Source organism: Wyeomyia smithii, chromosome 2, assembly GCF_029784165.1.
Source record: "Wyeomyia smithii strain HCP4-BCI-WySm-NY-G18 chromosome 2, ASM2978416v1, whole genome shotgun sequence".
Classification (NCBI taxonomy): domain Eukaryota; kingdom Metazoa; phylum Arthropoda; class Insecta; order Diptera; family Culicidae; genus Wyeomyia; species Wyeomyia smithii.
The window spans coordinates 271,461,069-271,479,771 of record NC_073695.1 but is presented as its reverse complement, the minus strand read 5'-3'; the positions used below and the strand labels follow the sequence as shown (position 1 = coordinate 271,479,771).

The 18,703-nt window shown below is 38.6% G+C and overlaps 1 protein-coding gene across 21 annotated transcripts in view; it reads right to left on the bottom strand.

Annotated features, from left to right (window-relative positions):
* The window catches only part of LOC129721157 (probable phospholipid-transporting ATPase IA), a 162,006-nt gene that overhangs the window by 70,034 nt on the left and 73,269 nt on the right, over window positions 1-18,703 (bottom strand). For 4 of the 21 annotated variants that reach the window (XM_055673395.1, XM_055673394.1, XM_055673397.1 and 1 more), the window contains exon 2: window positions 8,984-9,370. The exons of the other annotated variants lie outside the window; for them this stretch is intronic. In XM_055673395.1, coding sequence (XP_055529370.1) covers window positions 8,984-9,086 — 103 coding nt within the window. In that variant the 5' untranslated portion in view covers window positions 9,087-9,370. The remainder of the gene's footprint in view (window positions 1-8,983; window positions 9,371-18,703) is intronic. 21 annotated transcript variants of the gene reach the window in all.

The following is an 18,703-nucleotide window of genomic DNA, read 5'->3' as shown; positions in this document are numbered from 1 at the left end:
GACTTTCGGCTTCTGATAAACAGCTTAAAATGGCCAAATCTCGACTACATTGTGATAAGGTCGTATGTCTAAAAGTAAATGAAAAGAGTGAAAGTTATATCTCTTGTACTCCACAAGCACAAATCATCTCTTACTCGTTTTGTTTACGTTTAGACATACGACCTTATCACAAAGTACTCCAGAAATCTTATATTTCCGAAGCCAGAATAGCACTCAAAGACCCTTCAGGATTCGAAGATTATGTCTGCCTGCTTCTGTAAAACAGCCACAAAAGGCTTAGTAGGGTAGGGAACATATTCTAGGCAGCTTTAGGAACTGCCTGTGTGTTGAGAAGAAATACTCGAAATATGTTGGATGAGGTTCAAACAAAAGTAAATCAATCTGTTCTCTATCTTTTTCTCTGAGAGAACAAGTTTTCAGATTGTGAAACAAAGTTAGCAAACTTTACAATAATTAATTAAAGTTACCATTCAACACTATTCCAATCACCCCGAACCTATTTTAAGTAGTTTCCATCTGTTTTGCAGGCGTTTTTTTTCAGCACCTGAAGTGGCTCCTGAATGGCTGCAATAGAGGTCGATTTGTTTCGATTATTGTTTGTGCACAAATTTCTTTGTGATTAACGGTATTTCTTGCATTCGTAAGACAGCTATACAATCAAAGTTTTCGTTCCCATCATTGAAATTGTCGATATTGATCAAAATTCAGGAGTTAGAGGCCTGTTTTCTTCGACTGATTAAAACAGGCACCACTGCTTAAGCCGTTCCTTACCCTACCATCCAATATGAATACTTTCCGAACCGGGGTGATGCCCAGATATCATTTTAAATTCCAAATCACGACCATCTGTTTCGGGAAAACAGCTTGAAATTGCCAAGTAATATTCAATATAAGAACTTTCGGAACCGGGATGATACTCAGAGACCGAGAATTAAAAATATGGCATCACCTGTCGGGAATAAGTTGAAGTGTCGTTACTTGCAATACAATGGTTTTTAGATGCTTTACGACCAATCTTGTCCCATTACATAATTTATGTTGGTTAAGGCTCCTTTTAAGAGGAGAGAGCGGTGTCAAACATCAATAAATTTTTATGGTACTTTAATTCTAATTTTGATCCAATTTGCTCTATTAATTCTCGAGTACACTAAAGTCGCTTTTTACGCGGGGGATACGTGCCGCGTAAAAAAAAACCGCGTAAATTCCGGAATCCGCGTAAAAAAAACCGCGTAAATTCCGGAATCCGCGTAAAAAACCATCGTTAATTTTGCATTCCGAGTGAAGGGAAACCGAAATCCGGGCCAAAAAAAATACCGCGTAAATTCCAGAATCCGCGTAAAAAAAACCGCGTAAATTCCGGAATCCGCGTAAAAAAAGCCGCGTAAAAAAACCGCGTAAAAAGCGACCTTAGTGTACTTCCGAAATCAGATCAGGGGTCAAATAGATGGATTACGAATGTACGAAAATTATTGCAATATCTTATGGTCAACGATCTTTTGTTTTATTCCTGATTCAAACAAATGATATACTCATCGTTTTTCGCGTAGAATGGATATTCGAGGTTTAATGCCACAAATTGTCATGACCTTTGACATTATTGACAGTCACATTCATTTAACATCATCGAGCTATATGTCCTCAGTCAAAATCGAAGCCACGTCATTTATATACAAATTTATGTCGACTTCGTAGCTCGGTAGTGCTGCATCTTTTAGCACTTTTACACTAAAGTCTCTCAAGCTCTCGAGCTATACGAAAACTACACGCTTTCTATACCGCGTTTTTTCCCTTTCGTTACTTATTTTATGGATGTTCTCTTACGACATATTAACTCTAGATAAGTTAAATTGGAATTTTAAAATATTTTTTTTTGCTACTATCACGCAAAAGTTCAAGTCTTATACAATCATTGTACTTCCAGATTCGAACAAATTTTGCACTAAAATCGCACAATAAATGTGTGAAAAGGATAACGCAGCAGTTGTACTGCGAATACATTGACATATAGCGAATTTCTTTATTCTACTGTGTGCGGGCAAAACTGCCGAGGAATAATGAAACGTCATCGCCATTTAAGACGCAAGCAGGAAAAGGATGCCAGATAATTGTTTACGAACTTAGCACGTGCGGTGGTGGGCTGAAGCTGACAAATATTACAGTGCGCTTCGGGCAGCACGACAGGTCAAAACTGGGTCAAAATCGAGCGAATAAAGAACGAGGTGAGCTGGTGGAATAAAGAATAATAGATTAAAATCAGAATATGTATCATATACCGACACTTTATTTCTCACATCGAGTGTATTAGTGCCTGCACTTTCTTTCTCGCTCGTAGGATTTCCATGTACGTGCGACGAGACTAGACACGTCACATATAATTTGCAGGTTGCTCTTTCGCTTCTCTTTTGGGTTGGATTACGACGCGCAAGGCGATGTCTCGTCGCTTTACGAAATGAGCGAGACACCCGTGCTGTTCATACTTGATGCCAGTGTTATTAGTCTCACTCATACTGTCGGTTCGTGCTTGCTGCTCCTTAGGGGAATGAATGAAGAAGAAAAAGTATCTCGAAAGTGTGTGTGCAAAAGAATTGTTGAGAAGCTTAGTATATGTCTCGTTCTCGAGCAGAAAGGAGGAGAAAGGTTTTGCTTCTCGCTCGTTTTGAAATGCTGCTTGATACCAGTTGAAACTGTTTAGGTGTAGTAGTTTGGAGCTGCCAAATATATTGAAAAAACGCTAGAGCATTAATTGCGTTATGCTCAACACGCAATCATTGTACTGGTTCCAAACCACACCAACAATTGCGCTAAAAACGCTCAATTTTGTACTGGTTTCGCACCATCTAACTTTTTCGTGTATATATAATCGGATCTAAAATTATATATAATCGAATCATATATAATCGAGTCCGACCTGTAATCCGATTAAATATCATTTTAGATTCGATTATTTATAGTAGGGTTTTTTTTCTGTTTTGAATGTGATTTTCTTTTCCCAACTTTTGTTCAATTAATATGATTCATTAGTTAATCCTTAACTAGCCCGCTCATCTGATATTAATATTGTTCAAACCGGTTGTGTAATGTTAGAGATAATACAGTTTCGTGATTTTTACATTTTGATACATTACAGACGAAGTTACTGTCCGATTACAGTAAAATTCAATAGGGTGTCATGAGGCAGCTAGACCTTTCATTTGACACCAATTTAGTGGAAATTGGTTCAGCCGTCTCTGAGAAAAATGAGTGAGTTTGAGTAGTCTTCAGAATATGTTATTTTTCAGTTCAGTTCAGTTTCTGAGATAATGAATTTTAGTGATTTTCACATTTTGATAAATAACAAGCAAACTAAAAATCGGATCACAATAAAATTTAATAGAGTTTACATACAGAAAATGCTAAGCTCGTCGAACTGAGTCGAGTGGTATAAGAAATTCGGCCCTCTGGACCACTTTTATAACATCGGTTTTGCCAGTGAGTTTTCATGCTAAAGAGCCGTTTAAAAAAGAATCGCGTATTGATTAAAAAAAAATCCCTGATTATTTTTCAGTTTTTCCTGATAGTCACAGATTTCCCTGGCCGAAAAATGATATCCGTGACGTTGACGTGACGTGACGTGACGTTCAATTTTTTTTTATTGCAGAGTATATTTTTTTTATGGACAAAATTACTATCTACAATTTTGCCGAAAACACTATACCGGTCGAACAAAACGGTTTGGCTTCAAAAATATTCTGATCATCAATAGGAACCCGGCTCAGTAAATTTGATTCATATGTTAGCACAAAGTTCTTTGTGCTAAAGGGACATCTTAATTTAGGAGTATTTCCTGAGCCGAGTGCATTATTAAAAAATTATTTTATCGTTCGTTTGGTATCAAAATATAAAATATTTAAATTGGGAGCTTTTTTAAGAAATTCCGCAGTTAAGATGAAACTGTGTTGAATTTTCAAAAGCACAAGACTCGGATATAGTTTATGCGTTCCCTGTGAAAGCGCTATTTCATGTTTGCTGTGTTGAAGCAAACATGAAATAGCATTTTCACTGGTAACGCATAAACTATTACTGAGTGTTGCGCTTTTGAAAATTCGAAGTGGTGGCTTGAAATCGGCCATTTGTGGCTTCAACACAACTTAATATACGCACCACCTTTAGATGTGAATTGGGCCAAAATTTGTCAAGCGGATCACAAAAAATTCACGATGTACTACTTTTCCAAATGTATATGAAAACTTTGAATAATTTTAATAATGAACTCCTCCAAATTTTATTGAATTTGAGTGAGTTCCTAGGTTGTTATTGACATTGTAAATTTTTGATATTTTTTTTTTCAAAAAAGGCATGTTTCAAGAACTATTGCATCGAACGCATAGGTGGTGTACTTTAGGTTGTAGTTTTAAGGAAAACCTATTTTTTTAAAAATAACTATTAGGTGAGCAACTAAGTTCTTGCTGTTTGTCCAATATTTGGTGCTAGTGCTGGTGAATTATCTAAAACGTGATGAACCAAGCAGGGTCATATCGTAAATAAACCGTTTTAACACGTTAGTAATTTTAATGTGGCGTCATATACTTTTATTTGTGTGAAAATGTCTGATTTTGCCCAAAATAATTGTCATTTGGGGATTTTTCATTTCGTTAGGATAAAACGGTGCACATTGAAAAAAAAACTGAAATTTTCACTAATTAGAAGCAGTTGGGCTGTCAATCTGAAATTCAGCAATTCTTGGATAAAATTGGTCAATAAATCGATTGGTGATATTTTTATCGCCCTTCAAAGACGCCAAATTGGAGGAATTGTTCGATGAAATGCAGGAAAAGCTTACTTTCCGCCAAGCCATTTCCAAGCGATTGCATGCATTGTTCCTGTTTCCATCAGCCTGTGAATCATCCCATCTCGTTGTTGCAATTCTTTGCCATGTTTTGCCGATAATGTTTGTATTCGTCAGAGGGCTTTAAGTTCTGGTGAGGGAGTAGATGTGTAAACGTGTGGATGACCTGTTTGGATGACTTTCTGCGATGAATGGTTGTAGAAGGGAGCGACACGTATGGGCAAGCGCTGCAATGTTGTTGGTATAACTTATTGCAGCTCATGTTTGTAGCCGCAGAAAGCAGCACTACAACCACTACTGACATAACGTGAATTAGTCTCATATAAATTCATCAATTTCATTTCAGCACAACATAACAGACAGTTCGGCATTTGTTTTTATTATCTCTTTTTATTATTTTCTGCATGTTCTGCTTTAAAAATTAAAAAATTTCGACTCTGAATGTGGTCAACCGAGCTTTCCTTTATATTTCCTTATACTAATACATTTTTACTTTTCCCACGTTAAGCATAGTTCACAGTTCCAAGCGAAGTGAAAAATTTGACAAGTGAAAAAGCGTAAATCATCACTAGCGAAATCTGTCATGAAACCCCGTTTGTGGAACACGCAGGTATTTCACCAGTCGCAGTTTACAGTTTAAATGAAGCGAAATTCACGAGTCTACACTCCGAACGAAGTGAAAATTGACTGCAACTGACAGAGTCCGTTTATAGGACTTAAAATCAAGTTTTCGCTTGCTGCTGATTTTTTCACTAGCGTTTGCATGCGTGAAAAAAGTAAAACTAAGTGAAAAAGATGAGATCCACAACCTTCGATTTCGCTGGATCGAATTTGTTTACAGTTCCAAGCGAAGTGAAATTTTTACAGGTTGCATTTTCACGAACGTGAAAAAAAGAACATTTTGTATGAGATTTTTACTTCGCTTGGAACTCTAAATAGGGCTTTGTAGTACATTAGTACGGCGATGAATGGTATAAAAAATCTGACCTTCAAATTTCACTCAGAAGAAGGGCTAAAAAGTTTCGTCTTCTCGAAAAAGTACCCATACAAAATTTCAGCTCGATCGGACTTAGGGAACACGTGCCTCAAAGCGGTCAAAGTTTCACTTTTTTGACTAATTAAAAAAGCACAGGTAGTAAGGCATCGTCTACAAATTACGTAACGCTAAAAATCTAGATTTTAGACCCCCTCCCCCCTATGTAACGATAGGTAACGTTCGATATGACTGCGCCCCCTATAATTACGTAACGCTGAACATCTTGATCTCCCTCCGAAATTTTCAATTTCGAGCAAACATCACAGTTACGTAACTATCTCTACTATCCCCCTCCCCTCTACGTAACGTTGAGTAACGTTACCTCCCCCCTTCATGCGTTACGTAATTTGTGTACGACGTCTAAGTAGTACATTAAATTGTCGATATCGAAAATTTTTTTTATGCTAAACTTCTTAGAAATGCATGAAACGTCAGGATCTGGTCGAAAAATTCGAAAAAATTGACTTTCTGGGACTTAAAAATGTTTGAGCTGGGAATATTTCTTAGCCGTCATGTGCTCGACAAAAAACTTTTTTACGTGTCCGACAGAAAGCCCGGGTACTCACAAATTGAAGTTCATGTAACGTCGATAATTTTCATCCGATTTCAATAACGTATGAGGAAAAAAAATCCGAACAAACATTCAGTTCCAAACTAAAATCTTGCGCAACTTATTTTCCTATACTTGTTTGTTTATTCAAGTAATGTAACTCATTTACAAACCTCATAAGAAAAACTCAGCTCCACATCGCGTTGATTTTCTGATCCTGTGGGGTACTTGCTTTATAGCTTTCTGAATTCCAGATGTTTCAATTGTTTTGAGCTCCTTCTTGAGTTTTCTATCAAATAATCGACGTTTTTTTGCTCTGTAACCTCTATTATAGACCATTCGCTTCAAAGTTGCTCAGAAAGTTTCAATAGATTGCAGCTGTGACACATTTTGAGAATTGTATCCTTTCGGAATAAACCCGATATTGCCTTGCACAAATCCGGTAAAGTTGCATTTGCATAGTTAGACAATCCAAGGTCTGGCCAAAACACTACATTGTCATTTTTATGGTACTTATATTTAAAGTTTTAAACCCATTTCATGCAGATACTTGTTCACCGTTTTTGAATCAATCGGGTATTTATTGCCCAGCTCACGATATGATTACGCCGACCGATCAGGCGTTTCCGCCCTCAACTTCGCTCGAACTTTGCTCTCTTGTAAAGTGCATTTTCGTCCGGAACCGGATTTTCTTTTGAAGGTATTTCCGTTCTCGAAGAGTTTGTCAATAATGCATATAAATGTTTTTTTTTCTATATCCAAGATCTTTAGAATAGTGGAACCTTCACTTTTAGATTTTTTTTTATTTCGCCCACAAAAATTACAAATCAATTTACGACGATCTTCTTCCGACCACGCCTTTTTTCCAACTAACGTCACTCGACAGAATCGACTAGTCGTGTTACCAGTTATATAAAAGTGGATCTTCATTTTGTGGAAAAGGATTTTTCGATTTGTGCAGCACTTCGAAATCGTAGACCAATTTGAAAGTTGTTCGGATTTTTTTTCTCACACGTTAGTTTTAGCACTAAAAGGTTTACTTCTTATTTACTTTGAAGTGTCAGCAACGCTCCGTGGGAATTTTCACATTCCCGAAAGTCCGGTTTCCCGGTAATATGTTCCGAAACAGGTTTCTGGAAAGCATTCAAAAATGGCCAAATACTTCCGGAATTAGGATGATGTCTAGAGAACGAAAATTAATTACGTACATCATTTTGAAATTCAAGGCGGTGACTTCCGGTTCGTCTGGTACCGTATTGAGGTCTCTGGTCAGCATTTCGATTCCGAAAGAATTCATATTAGGTGATGTTTGGTCAATTTTGACTGTTCTCCGGAAACCGGAAGTCACCATCTAAAATTTCAAAATAGCATCTACAGTTGATTTCTGGTCTCTGGACATCAGCCCGATTCTGAAAATACACATAGTCGAAAGTATTCGGCTAAAATTGGTTCTCTTTCAAAAACCGGAAGTCGCTATTTTGGAATTAATAATGGCCTTTGTAACCGTTTTCAGGTCTCTGGTTATCGTCCCGACTTCGTAACTACTCATATGAGGTGGTTTTAGGTCAATTTCAGCTGTTTTCGGGAACCTGTAAGTCACGACTCAGATTTAAAAACGGCGCCTGGAGTTGATTTCCGGTCTCTAGACCGGTCCTGAGTCCGAAAATACCAGTATTTGATGGTATTCGGCCAAAATTGGTTCTCTTGCAGAAACCTGGAATCTGATATTGCTTTGAGGTCATATTCGGGTCTCCAGGTATCAACTCGGTTCTGAAAATACCCATATTGGATGGTATGTGACGTTGTATTATTCAATTGTTTCTCTTGCTACTAAAAGCCACGGAGGTCCGGACGGACTATTTTTAGGGCATATCACCATAATACCCAAAACCATAAAAATGGCATGTAGAAGTAATTTCATGAACTTTGAACCAATTATTGCAGGATGCTGTTTAAATATTCCCTACTTCCGGAACATATCCCCAAAATAACGGATTTCCAGCAATGAGAAAATTCTTCCGGAGCACTGTTGACAAGAAGAGAAGTTACTGAAGCTTATGATCTAAAACGATCAAAATCGGATGACAGTTGTCAAAGTTACAAGAATTTAATTTGATGGGTACCCAGTCGGGCATGTAAAGGGGATTATCAAAAGACTCCTTTCAATGAGCTTTAAGATTTCACTGATTTTTATCACTATTGATTGCAGTGAACTATGGAATTTAGTCTTGTAAAACCTAGAAGGGTACCCAAGCACATAAAGGTCAGAGAAAATTTTTCAAGTCCCAGAGTCGAAATTTTTGGAAAAAGTTATAAAACAAAATAAATATAAACATAAAAGAAAATATAACAGGCACCTAAAATCTTTTCCAGCAATCAAAGAAGTATCCCTGCTATGAAATTGGTAATTGTGTTAAGAACATGGCAGATCTTTGATGCAAGTCATAGCAAGGGATAACTTTGAATTTCTAAACATCAAACTACTACTATAACCGATTCCGACCTGTATTAAAAACTAAATCCTGATTGTGGTTCAATAAACAAACAATATCACCCAAGCAATAATACTTACTCTGATCCGCTTTCACTTTCCGGTTACAGCAAAAATTCGGAATGTGGCGGCTCCTGCGGATTCTAATTATTATTCCACGCAGGAACTCTCTCACTTGTGGCATATTTCGATAGCCGTTCGATGTTCACTGCTGCAGTACAGTATTTGGCCACAGTGGCGTTGCTTCCAAAGAACGAAAACAAGAACAAACAAACAAACTTTCGGCCAGCACACTATTTGTAGGTTTTTTTTCTGGTTACACTATTTCTAAAAGCACCATTTCAAAACTGTTCGCGGTAATTTTCCACAGCACTGTTAGAATTATGCTTTTTCTGGGGTGCCGCATCGTGACTGGGCGGTAGCCAGCGGTCTGTTCATTACCTGCGCGATACAAGCTGAAGACTTTCTCTGCAAAAAGGTATTGATTTAATGTCGCCCTACGGAGTCGCACAATTTCTCCTGCTTCGCTGAATAATTGAGACAGTCATGGTTCGATGCATTACCCAGTCAGTGTCACTACGGCTTCTTGTTGGTGGGTGCACCGAAACCTAAGCCCAACAGGCTAGGGCTAGCGAGGGTAGACAGTAAGTAGCTAGCACTTAGGACTTGCCAATCGTTTGCAGTTGATGAGTGACAGGTAAGGTACAAGGGACTATTTCCTGAACAGTGGGAATAGTTCTCGTTTTGGTTACATAAACTGAACTCGGTCTGGTGGCTGGTGCAACTGTTTTCGCGGTATGAAAATGTTTACCAGCTTAGCATGAATTTATTGAATATATCGGGTGTGCAGGCTAGGTTAAGATATATACCAGCCAAGGTCGAAGATGTGCGCTGTCCGAGGCATACTCGTACCTACGTACGTTTTGGTCGCTGGCAAGCGCACATTAGAGTTACCGCTGATAATGATTGTTGTTCTACACATGTTTTTGTTATTTTATCGGGAAGTAATTGGGGTAAAATGGATGCGCCAAATTTTTTTTTTAATTTTCAAATTGTACTCCAAAAGTGATACAATTGTTTGGAAGAAGAAACTATGTACTCAAATGTTTGCAAAGTTTTGTTTTACCCGATGTTACTGAGTTACCGATGCCACCTGTACATGTTGGCATTGGACTTGCTACGTGTAAATCCAATGCGACATATATATTACTGCTTATTGTTACTCGTTGTGAATCTTCCTCTTTTACGGTTTCTTCACTAGAAGAAACAGGTGTTCGTAAAAAAGAATTCAAAATGTGTGATAATCATTTTAGTTGGCATCCTGCACTTCACTGGTCAATTACATTTGCGAGTCTTCAAGTTAATTTAAACCCATCTTCTGAAATCAGAGGCGGAAAGATTTTTTCCAAGAAACATTTAGTGGCTGAAAACCCGTTTTAGTAGAGATTATGTAATCAGTAGGTTCTGGATTGTCTTGGCTCATAAGCAGACGAACGTCTCATCAAGAAATGATACTACCTTCAGAACAACTTCTTATAAACAAAATATTAGGCAGTGCTTGTTTTCAGAATTCGGCTGTAGTCGAAATTTTTATCATAAAATGATTGCACTGGATGATGTCGCCAAGGCTTCGAATTTTACTTTGGATTTAGTGATTTCATCAAGTTTCGCGTTATACACGTACGAAACACTATTTTGGAGAAAGAAAATGAGCTCAGATCCTCCTCTAAGTACCTATTTTGATTGCTTCCAAAGAAGTTCAAACACGATTTGTAACTTCCGCACGCAACCAAACTGGGCGCTGGAGCAAAATCTGGTGACTAAAAGATGCGTTGAAATGTTGTACAAGGTTTTGACGAAGTACAAGGATGCTTGCTGATGAATTTTGGACGACTCCCAACCAAAAATTTCTCGAGATCATCACCGGAGAATGTCCCCAGCAAACTTAACTGCGATACGTTAATAGTTTTGACAGGAAGTTCTTGATTAGGCAAGAAGTTCAATGTTCTAAAAATGCAAATTTCAACAATGGTGAAGACAAGCGAATAATCACTGTAAAAAATTGTATATGAAAATCTATGAATCCAGCACGTCTTTCTACACTACTAGGTTAAGTATATTTCACTGAATTCTGGATAATTCAAATAAGGATTCAACCACACATTTTGCATCTGAAGTCGGTGCGTGGATCGTTTAGATTTAAGGATTGTAGTCCACAAACATAACACAACTGGATGTTAAAGTTTTTTCAGCTGATTTCCTGAGCGATGAAGTATTATCTAATACTTGAAACCAGACTTAATCCAGCTATGATGAAAAAGTTGCTTATTATTTCAGCAATATTGGATGCTGGATTAATACGAGGTTTGCTTCATGAAACACGATTTAAGTAGTTTTGAACACAAAACACAGTTCTCAGTCCACGTCACCGTGCCTAGAACAACTATGATACCTCTATCAATGAGTAATATTTACTGCCATCGGCAAAAATAACAATAATAGCATCCTCCATATAAGTCATAAAACAAACATTTGCCGACGGTTGCGTAATTCTAGCTCATCAAGCTAGGATAAACTTCCTGCCGGTTGAAGACCTACAATAGTATGTGCGCGCGTTCGGTGCCCATACCGGGGTCTGATGGAAAACCGTGGAATTATAGTACAGCGTGGCAGGTGACGGAGTGCAATTAGGGTTTAATTAAAAAGCGTTCTGTCTCTCCATCATACGACGCCTCCGGGTTATAAAAGTGCGCTGTATATATTGTCCTATTCATATCGTGTTTAGAAACTGGTGACAACCAGCTAGCTAGACTGCAGCATCTGATGATTGCCGAGTAGAAAATTTCATTGGCGACTGGAACACGACATGTTGATTGTATGAATAGTGAACAGTGGGAGGGGGGCAGACGACTACCCCATAAACTCGGGTTGGTGGCGACAGCGTGACTAACAAATGTTCCAGTTACTGCGGCAACATCTTATTGGAAGTGGCGACTGATAGCAGAAAGAGATATTTAAACGGCTGAAAATGTTTTTCTGACTCAAGTACCCGAGCCATGTTTTGATTGAATTGCAATAATCAAAATACGGAATCTAAAAATAACAATCGCAAACAGATTGTTTCCATTAGCGGTTTTCGAAACGGTTCCCCCATCTCACTAGACGTGCTCCACTCACCGAAAAATTCCGCCGAATGTTAGATCGTTAAAAATACTCCCACACTTGTTCACTCGCGGTTGCTTGATGGAAATCACATCCAACCGCCCCACTAGGGTTTTTCACTGGTGAAGTGAGTGAAATAATGAAATAGGGGTCGACCTTTGCAACATCTGTTTCGAATTTTCTGCATCCATGGCTCGGTTACCTGGCGCGTTCATTAACCAGATAAAATTCATACTCGCAAATGGTTCGTGCGAAGTTGCATTGGCTCTGGTGGAAAGTGGGTGAAGATTTTCGAACATTGGTTGGTTACAAATGATAAAGAATATTCTTTACATTTGGAAATGAATCGAGCGATATTAAAACTCAACCAACAATAGGTTATTAATGACAGGGACGATTTGCACTCCGCTAACTGCTTGCTGATGCGTATCGAAGCGTTCGATGACAATTAACGTCGTCGGATTATCGATTATCGTTCCGAAAAGGTCAACTGACATCATCGGTTTGAAACCGGATTGCGGGTGGGAGAGGGCACACCAAAGTTCTCATGAATCACGCATACAAAAGCGATAATGGCGATTCGTATGCCTAATTGAATACTTCCCTTAGTTGGTTTATCGCAAAACAGCACGGTTAGGCGCTTTTGCAAAATAAAAGGGTATACAAATAAAGGGTGTACTGCGGTATGGTAGTTGTTATCAACAGGCAATTTTCTAACAAATATTTGGTTATAATACTTATGAGTAACCATTCCAGTAAAGATTAAAATATTGTATTTACATCGTCAACTTTGCGACGAAAATAACAGAAAAGTGATAATAACCGTGATTGTTACATCGTGAGTTGAAGGCGACAATACTATTAGTCATTCCTTCCATTAGATAAAAGATTTTTTGAAAGTAGAAGCTGCCCAAAAATTGTCAACTATACACAGAGACTGGGATAGGCAAAAAGGCGATTAAATGCGGTATTATTTAAATTTGATTTAGTGGAAGTAATCGGTAAATTCATTATTGTTCAATATTTGTCTATACCACTACGAAGAATTATTGTGAACAATCATTAAACAATGTTTGAACCAATAAACGACCCTATTCGCTGAGCTTTACTGAATCGTACGCTGTCTTGAAGTCTGCGAATGTTTGATTGCAAATTGACTTCTTTGAATATGACACTGAATTAGAATCATGCATCAGAATCTTGAACAGGAGCTGTGTCCCATTACATAAATGTTTACTGGAACTGGGTATTGTAATACAACAGTACAGTGATATCCATGAGGATCTGACAGCTAATCTTTTTGTAATAAATCGTCGAAAATAAAATTGAGACAAAAAATCGGTAGATACAAGGTACATACTTTTAAGATATTTTTTGACGTAGAATCACGTCTTGCTTTAGTGGGGTAGCATACCATAAAACGGCATAATGAAGAATTTCAAATACCTTTGAATTTGCTACCACTGACCGGATTTTGACATCTCCTTAGATAGAGAACAAATTACCTCTAGTTCATTGAATCATTTTTTATGGTTAAGTGGTTAAAAGCCATAGTTAATTTGATTATAATTCAACCAATCGCGTGTCCGCAATGATCCAAGCCAGGGGCGACTCGTGGCTGTTGAACCTACCTGTTCAACTAGAAATTCTGAAAATCAGAGCTTGGGGAAGTAATTACAATTTTATCCGCGAATAAAAGCAAGTAATTTCCTTTGTTACTATTTAAAAATAAAACTAAAAAATAAGAAAATAAGAGCATGAATTTGGATTTTAGATTCATTTTTTGCCTGACGTCCCCATGTGCATTGCACAGGTTGCACCTATGCACGAGTCGCCCCTGATCCAAGCACAGATGACGCACGACGATAAAATGTTTTATACTACTCTACTAACTCTCAGTAGGGAAGGAGTCTCGTAGATTTGGAGGATTTGAAGGGAAAATTGAACATTTCTTTGCCGTTTTCTAACCACAAAGTTTTGAGGAGGTAACATTAACTACTTCAAATGAACGATATATAAGCACATAAAGCACCATTAGTGTTGTCACAATAGTGAACCTGGCAAATTTGTAATTTTATGGTAATTGCGAATCGACATTATCGAATCGATGCTTATGACGTGGGATAATTCTCGTTTTTTTTGTTATTCATAGCAGTACATTTCTTTTAACCTAATTATCACAGGGTTTTTCCTAGTAGTGTTTTTTGCAAGGTGACGGGCAAATCTGCTAACAGACTCCTGAGAAGATAGCTCAGGGAGTGGGATTGCATGTAACCAAACCCCTCAGTCTCCAGCCCTTATTTTCCCAGAACAACGGTTAAGTATTACGTCGGGAAGTAGCTTTTGTGTTTCATGCACCCTCTCAACTCCTATACCTCAACCTCATAGCTAACTACCTGGGGATTGACGCCTTACACGTTGTAGCTTAAGGAATATCTGAGAGGCGGCTGCACAAACCGACCTACAGGTGCCTTCACACATTTTCAGAACTGAGTTATCCGGAGTAGTGTCTGTCCTGCTCAGAGGCGTCTCGTCCACCTGTTCAACCTGTTCATAGGACAGGTAGACAATTTCAGAACAATTACTCGAATTATTTCTCATTTGTAGCATGGATCTGACATCATTAAGTTTTCTTGTAACCTTAATGTTATTTCGAACATTCGAACATTTTTTTGATTTTCAATTTATTTCCACCAATTTCAATTTCTATTTATTTCTCCACCGTGAAGAATATAACCTGGCTAAACTCACTCTACACTACTCAACCCACCCGCAACACAGCTCACCCGTAATACAACACAACACAACGAGATAAGCAGTAATGACTACCGTTTGTTCAAATCATTTATCTGAACTAGCATTCATTCAAACACTTCTCTGCATTTTCAAGTACTATAGCGTACGCAGCCAGTTATGTACATAAAGCGTGCACCACTACTAATGCGCAGCCTTGCGTAGAAATGACATTTGCGGTTCAAAAATTATGTTGAACCAAGCCGATGGAAACGATACCGCCGACGCCGACCCCCACGCCCACCATTCTTTGATGTTCGTTCATTGAAATTTGAGAGAGGCCGCGAGAGTACACAGCTCTCAACGCTCAAGCGAGCGTCAGGTCGATGCAAAGCCGAGAGTGCAGCGAAGGGTTTTCATGTATTTCCTCATTGATGACATTATTCTTCACGTGAGAAAAAAAGTGTCGCGCAGCGCTGAGTGCGATACAAATGAAAAATCGAACAAATTCATTCATGGTTATTGTAGATGTAGTGGTGTTTTTTCGTTGATGTGTGGTTTCGATTCAAGCCATTTTTCTCGATGTTGTTCATTCAATAACTTGAACCATAGTATGGTAACTAGAATGGTATAGTACATGTTTGACTGCTCACGTTACGGTTGCTTTTGATTTGTTTGTGACGGCTAAGACTACCATTGCTCCATCTTTCAAATTTCTGTTGCTTTCTTGTGTGAAATTTCAATCTCGTTTAAGGAACGATACGTGGTGAGTAAAGTTTAATTACTTCATATATTTCAATAAATCATCACAAACTACCATATACCTACTGGAGATTGTTTGCGTGGATTTCCAGATGGACAACGTTATGGATCATTGCATTATTGAGCAAATGCTAAAGCGCCCGTTTGCCGCCAGAACCATGGAAGAAAAAGTTAAAGTTATTGGACGTCCGGTTCCTCGTCCACCTATGGAACAGTTAAAATCCACGTATAAGTTGAAGGGGAAAATTATGTCCCGCAACTTTAATGTGACCAGCAATGGCTGTGTGGATCGGCGAAATTAAATAAACTTTTCTGCTGGCCATGTTTGCTTTTCCGTAGCGCCAATGAAAAAAATGTTTGGAGCAAGGAAGGATATAGTGATCTGAATCACCTTTCTGCGTCAATTAAAACGCATTCGAGCTCTGAAGATCACATAAATAATTCACTTGCCTTATCGATGTTCGGGCAAATGAGGATAGACGAAGCACTTGACCATAGCCGGCAGATCACCCGCAATAAGCATAACGAAGAAGTAACGAAAAACCGGAAGGGTATGCGAACTTTAATTGAGATCACCTGTTTCCTTGGCACTCACGGTCTCGCCTTTCGCGGACATTATGAATGTTCCGATTCCACGAACAGAGGAAATTATAAAGACCTCTGCACGTTGATCGCCGCCAGGGATCCAGCTTTCCAGGACTTTATAAATAATAAAGTTTTCAGCGGAACGTCGGGAGGAATCCAGAACGAGCTTATAGAATGCATTGAAAGCTACATGCTTCAAACAATTAAAAGAGAAGTTCTTGATGCTGAGTTCGTGTCCATTATGATGGATGAATCAACAGATTCGGCTCGGTTATCGCAACTATCTTGTACTCTGCGCTACTTACGGCCCGATGGTAAGAAATATTCATAAAATATATTTTGCAAATATGTTAACAAATAGTTGATTTTTTTTCAATTCAACGAGGCTCAAACATTTTTTTGTTCATTAAAATTTTAGGAACACCAGTTGAAAGGCTCGTTATATTGGCAGACGTTTGCAGTGACAAAACCGCCGCTGCGTTGGCCGGACACGTTGATGAAATAGCAGCGTATTTTGGTCTTGATGGTGACAAAGTTGTAGCTCAGAGCTATGATGGAGCTGCTGTAATGTCCGGGGACAAACCTGGAGTGCAAACATTGGTGAAGCAACGGTTTCCAAAAGCTGGATATATCCACTGCCGCGCACATGTGCTTAATTTGGTGCTACTTCACTCGTGCACAAATAACAAGAAATCAGCAAGGTTTTTCAACACGATCTCATCACTCGCGGCATTTTTCTCGCAGTCACCTAAACGCAGCGAGACATTGAAGCAATTTATGAAGACCCACATACCAAATGTTTGCAAGACCAAATGGTCGTATAATTCGCGTATGATCAAAATAATTGATTCGAATTATGCAGCGATTAATGAATGTTTAGGTGAGATTTATCTTGGCGACAGTGTCTTTGATGCTGAAACTTGTACTACAGCCAGAGGTCTTCACGCATTCATGCTTGAATTCAATACCGTATTCTTGCTCAAACTTTTTGCTAATATTTTTGCACATACAGATGTTCTGTATCAAATTTTGCAAACAAAAGAATTGGACGTAGTAGAATGTTTACGTAACGTCAAGGCTTGCCTCGCTTCTATCGAAGAGCTCAAAGCAGAGCATCATTTCTACAGAACGCTTAATGATGCAATTGATGTTTCTGGCGAAACGGTCACTGATAGCAACGGTATCAATTATCGTCCCATAAATATATTGTATTTAATTTCGTTTATCCTTGGACAAAACCTGCATCAAACTTTCTCCGAAACGCTTCGGCTGGCCAGAATGATACTGACATTGCCTAATACAACGGCGTCCATCGAACGAACGTTTTCGGTTCTCCGACGGATCAAAAATTATTTGCGGTCTAAATCGGGCCAGAATCGATTATTTGGTATTATGATGATGGCTGTGGAGAAAGATTTACTCCATGAGATGATGCTGACGCCATTATTTTACGACGATATTATCGACAAGTTTGCGTTAAAAATAAACCGAAGGATTCCTTTGTTATACAAATAAATGTTGATAAATAAAACTTTTAAAATCTGTTATCGCAATACTGTTGTTTTAATGTTGCAAATGTCGATTGAACAGGTGGCCCACTTGGTCACGCGTCGCCTCTGGTCCTGCTTACTACCATCAGTTCTCCCTCGAAAATTATTAGTACCTAAAACTTTGGCCCACCATACATAAGTCTGGACGGAACCGCGCTTACAAGAAGTTTCGGCTTGCTACAGTACACCGCTGAGTCAGTCCACTAGTAAACCAGCGATTTCCCATTCCTAGGTTGACGAATCCTAAGCATGGTGGCGTCACACGCCCGCGATAGTATGGCAACTAATTGCCCCCTCGCGCTCTCTTCTCATTGCTTCTTCGAATACCGTATCGAAATGCGATGTCTTCCGCCCGCGGACGGTCGGAGTGTTGGCTCTACCCGTCACTTGCCACCTTACGTTGTTGTCTGCACTGTAACAAACCGACTGGTGGTCACTATTGGGGTAGCCATTTTTTTTTGTGTGAACCCCACTGCGACCAGTAGTTGTTTGATCTTTTGTGGCATTGTCCGGACGTTTTTGCTGTTTGCACATTTGTTTTTTTTTTTCACCATTTTGCAGTGCTACTTATTGAGAAGTAACCTGCTCCGTGTTATAGTACTTTTTGTCTTCTCCTTCAGACTTAGTAACCTACTACCTTCCTTATCGACCTTATCATATCCTCCTGCAGGCTATCACTCTAGAAGCATATAACGTGCTATAGTCTATGATATTATCGAAGCTTTAGATCAGTGGTTATTAAGTCTGGAGGGAAGTTATAGTACTTTTTGTCTTCTCATTCAGATTTAGTAACCAACTTTCTTCCTTATCGATTCTATCATATCATCCTGCAAGTTATCACTCTAAAAGCATATAACGTGCTATAGTCTATGATATTATCGAAGCTTTAGACGAGAGGTTATTAAATCTGGAGAGAAGATTTTGTGTGGAAGAGCCTGAGAATAAACCCATACTAAAGTCCTTTTTGCGAACGAATGGTTTGGTTCTACTAAGATTCGAACCAATCACT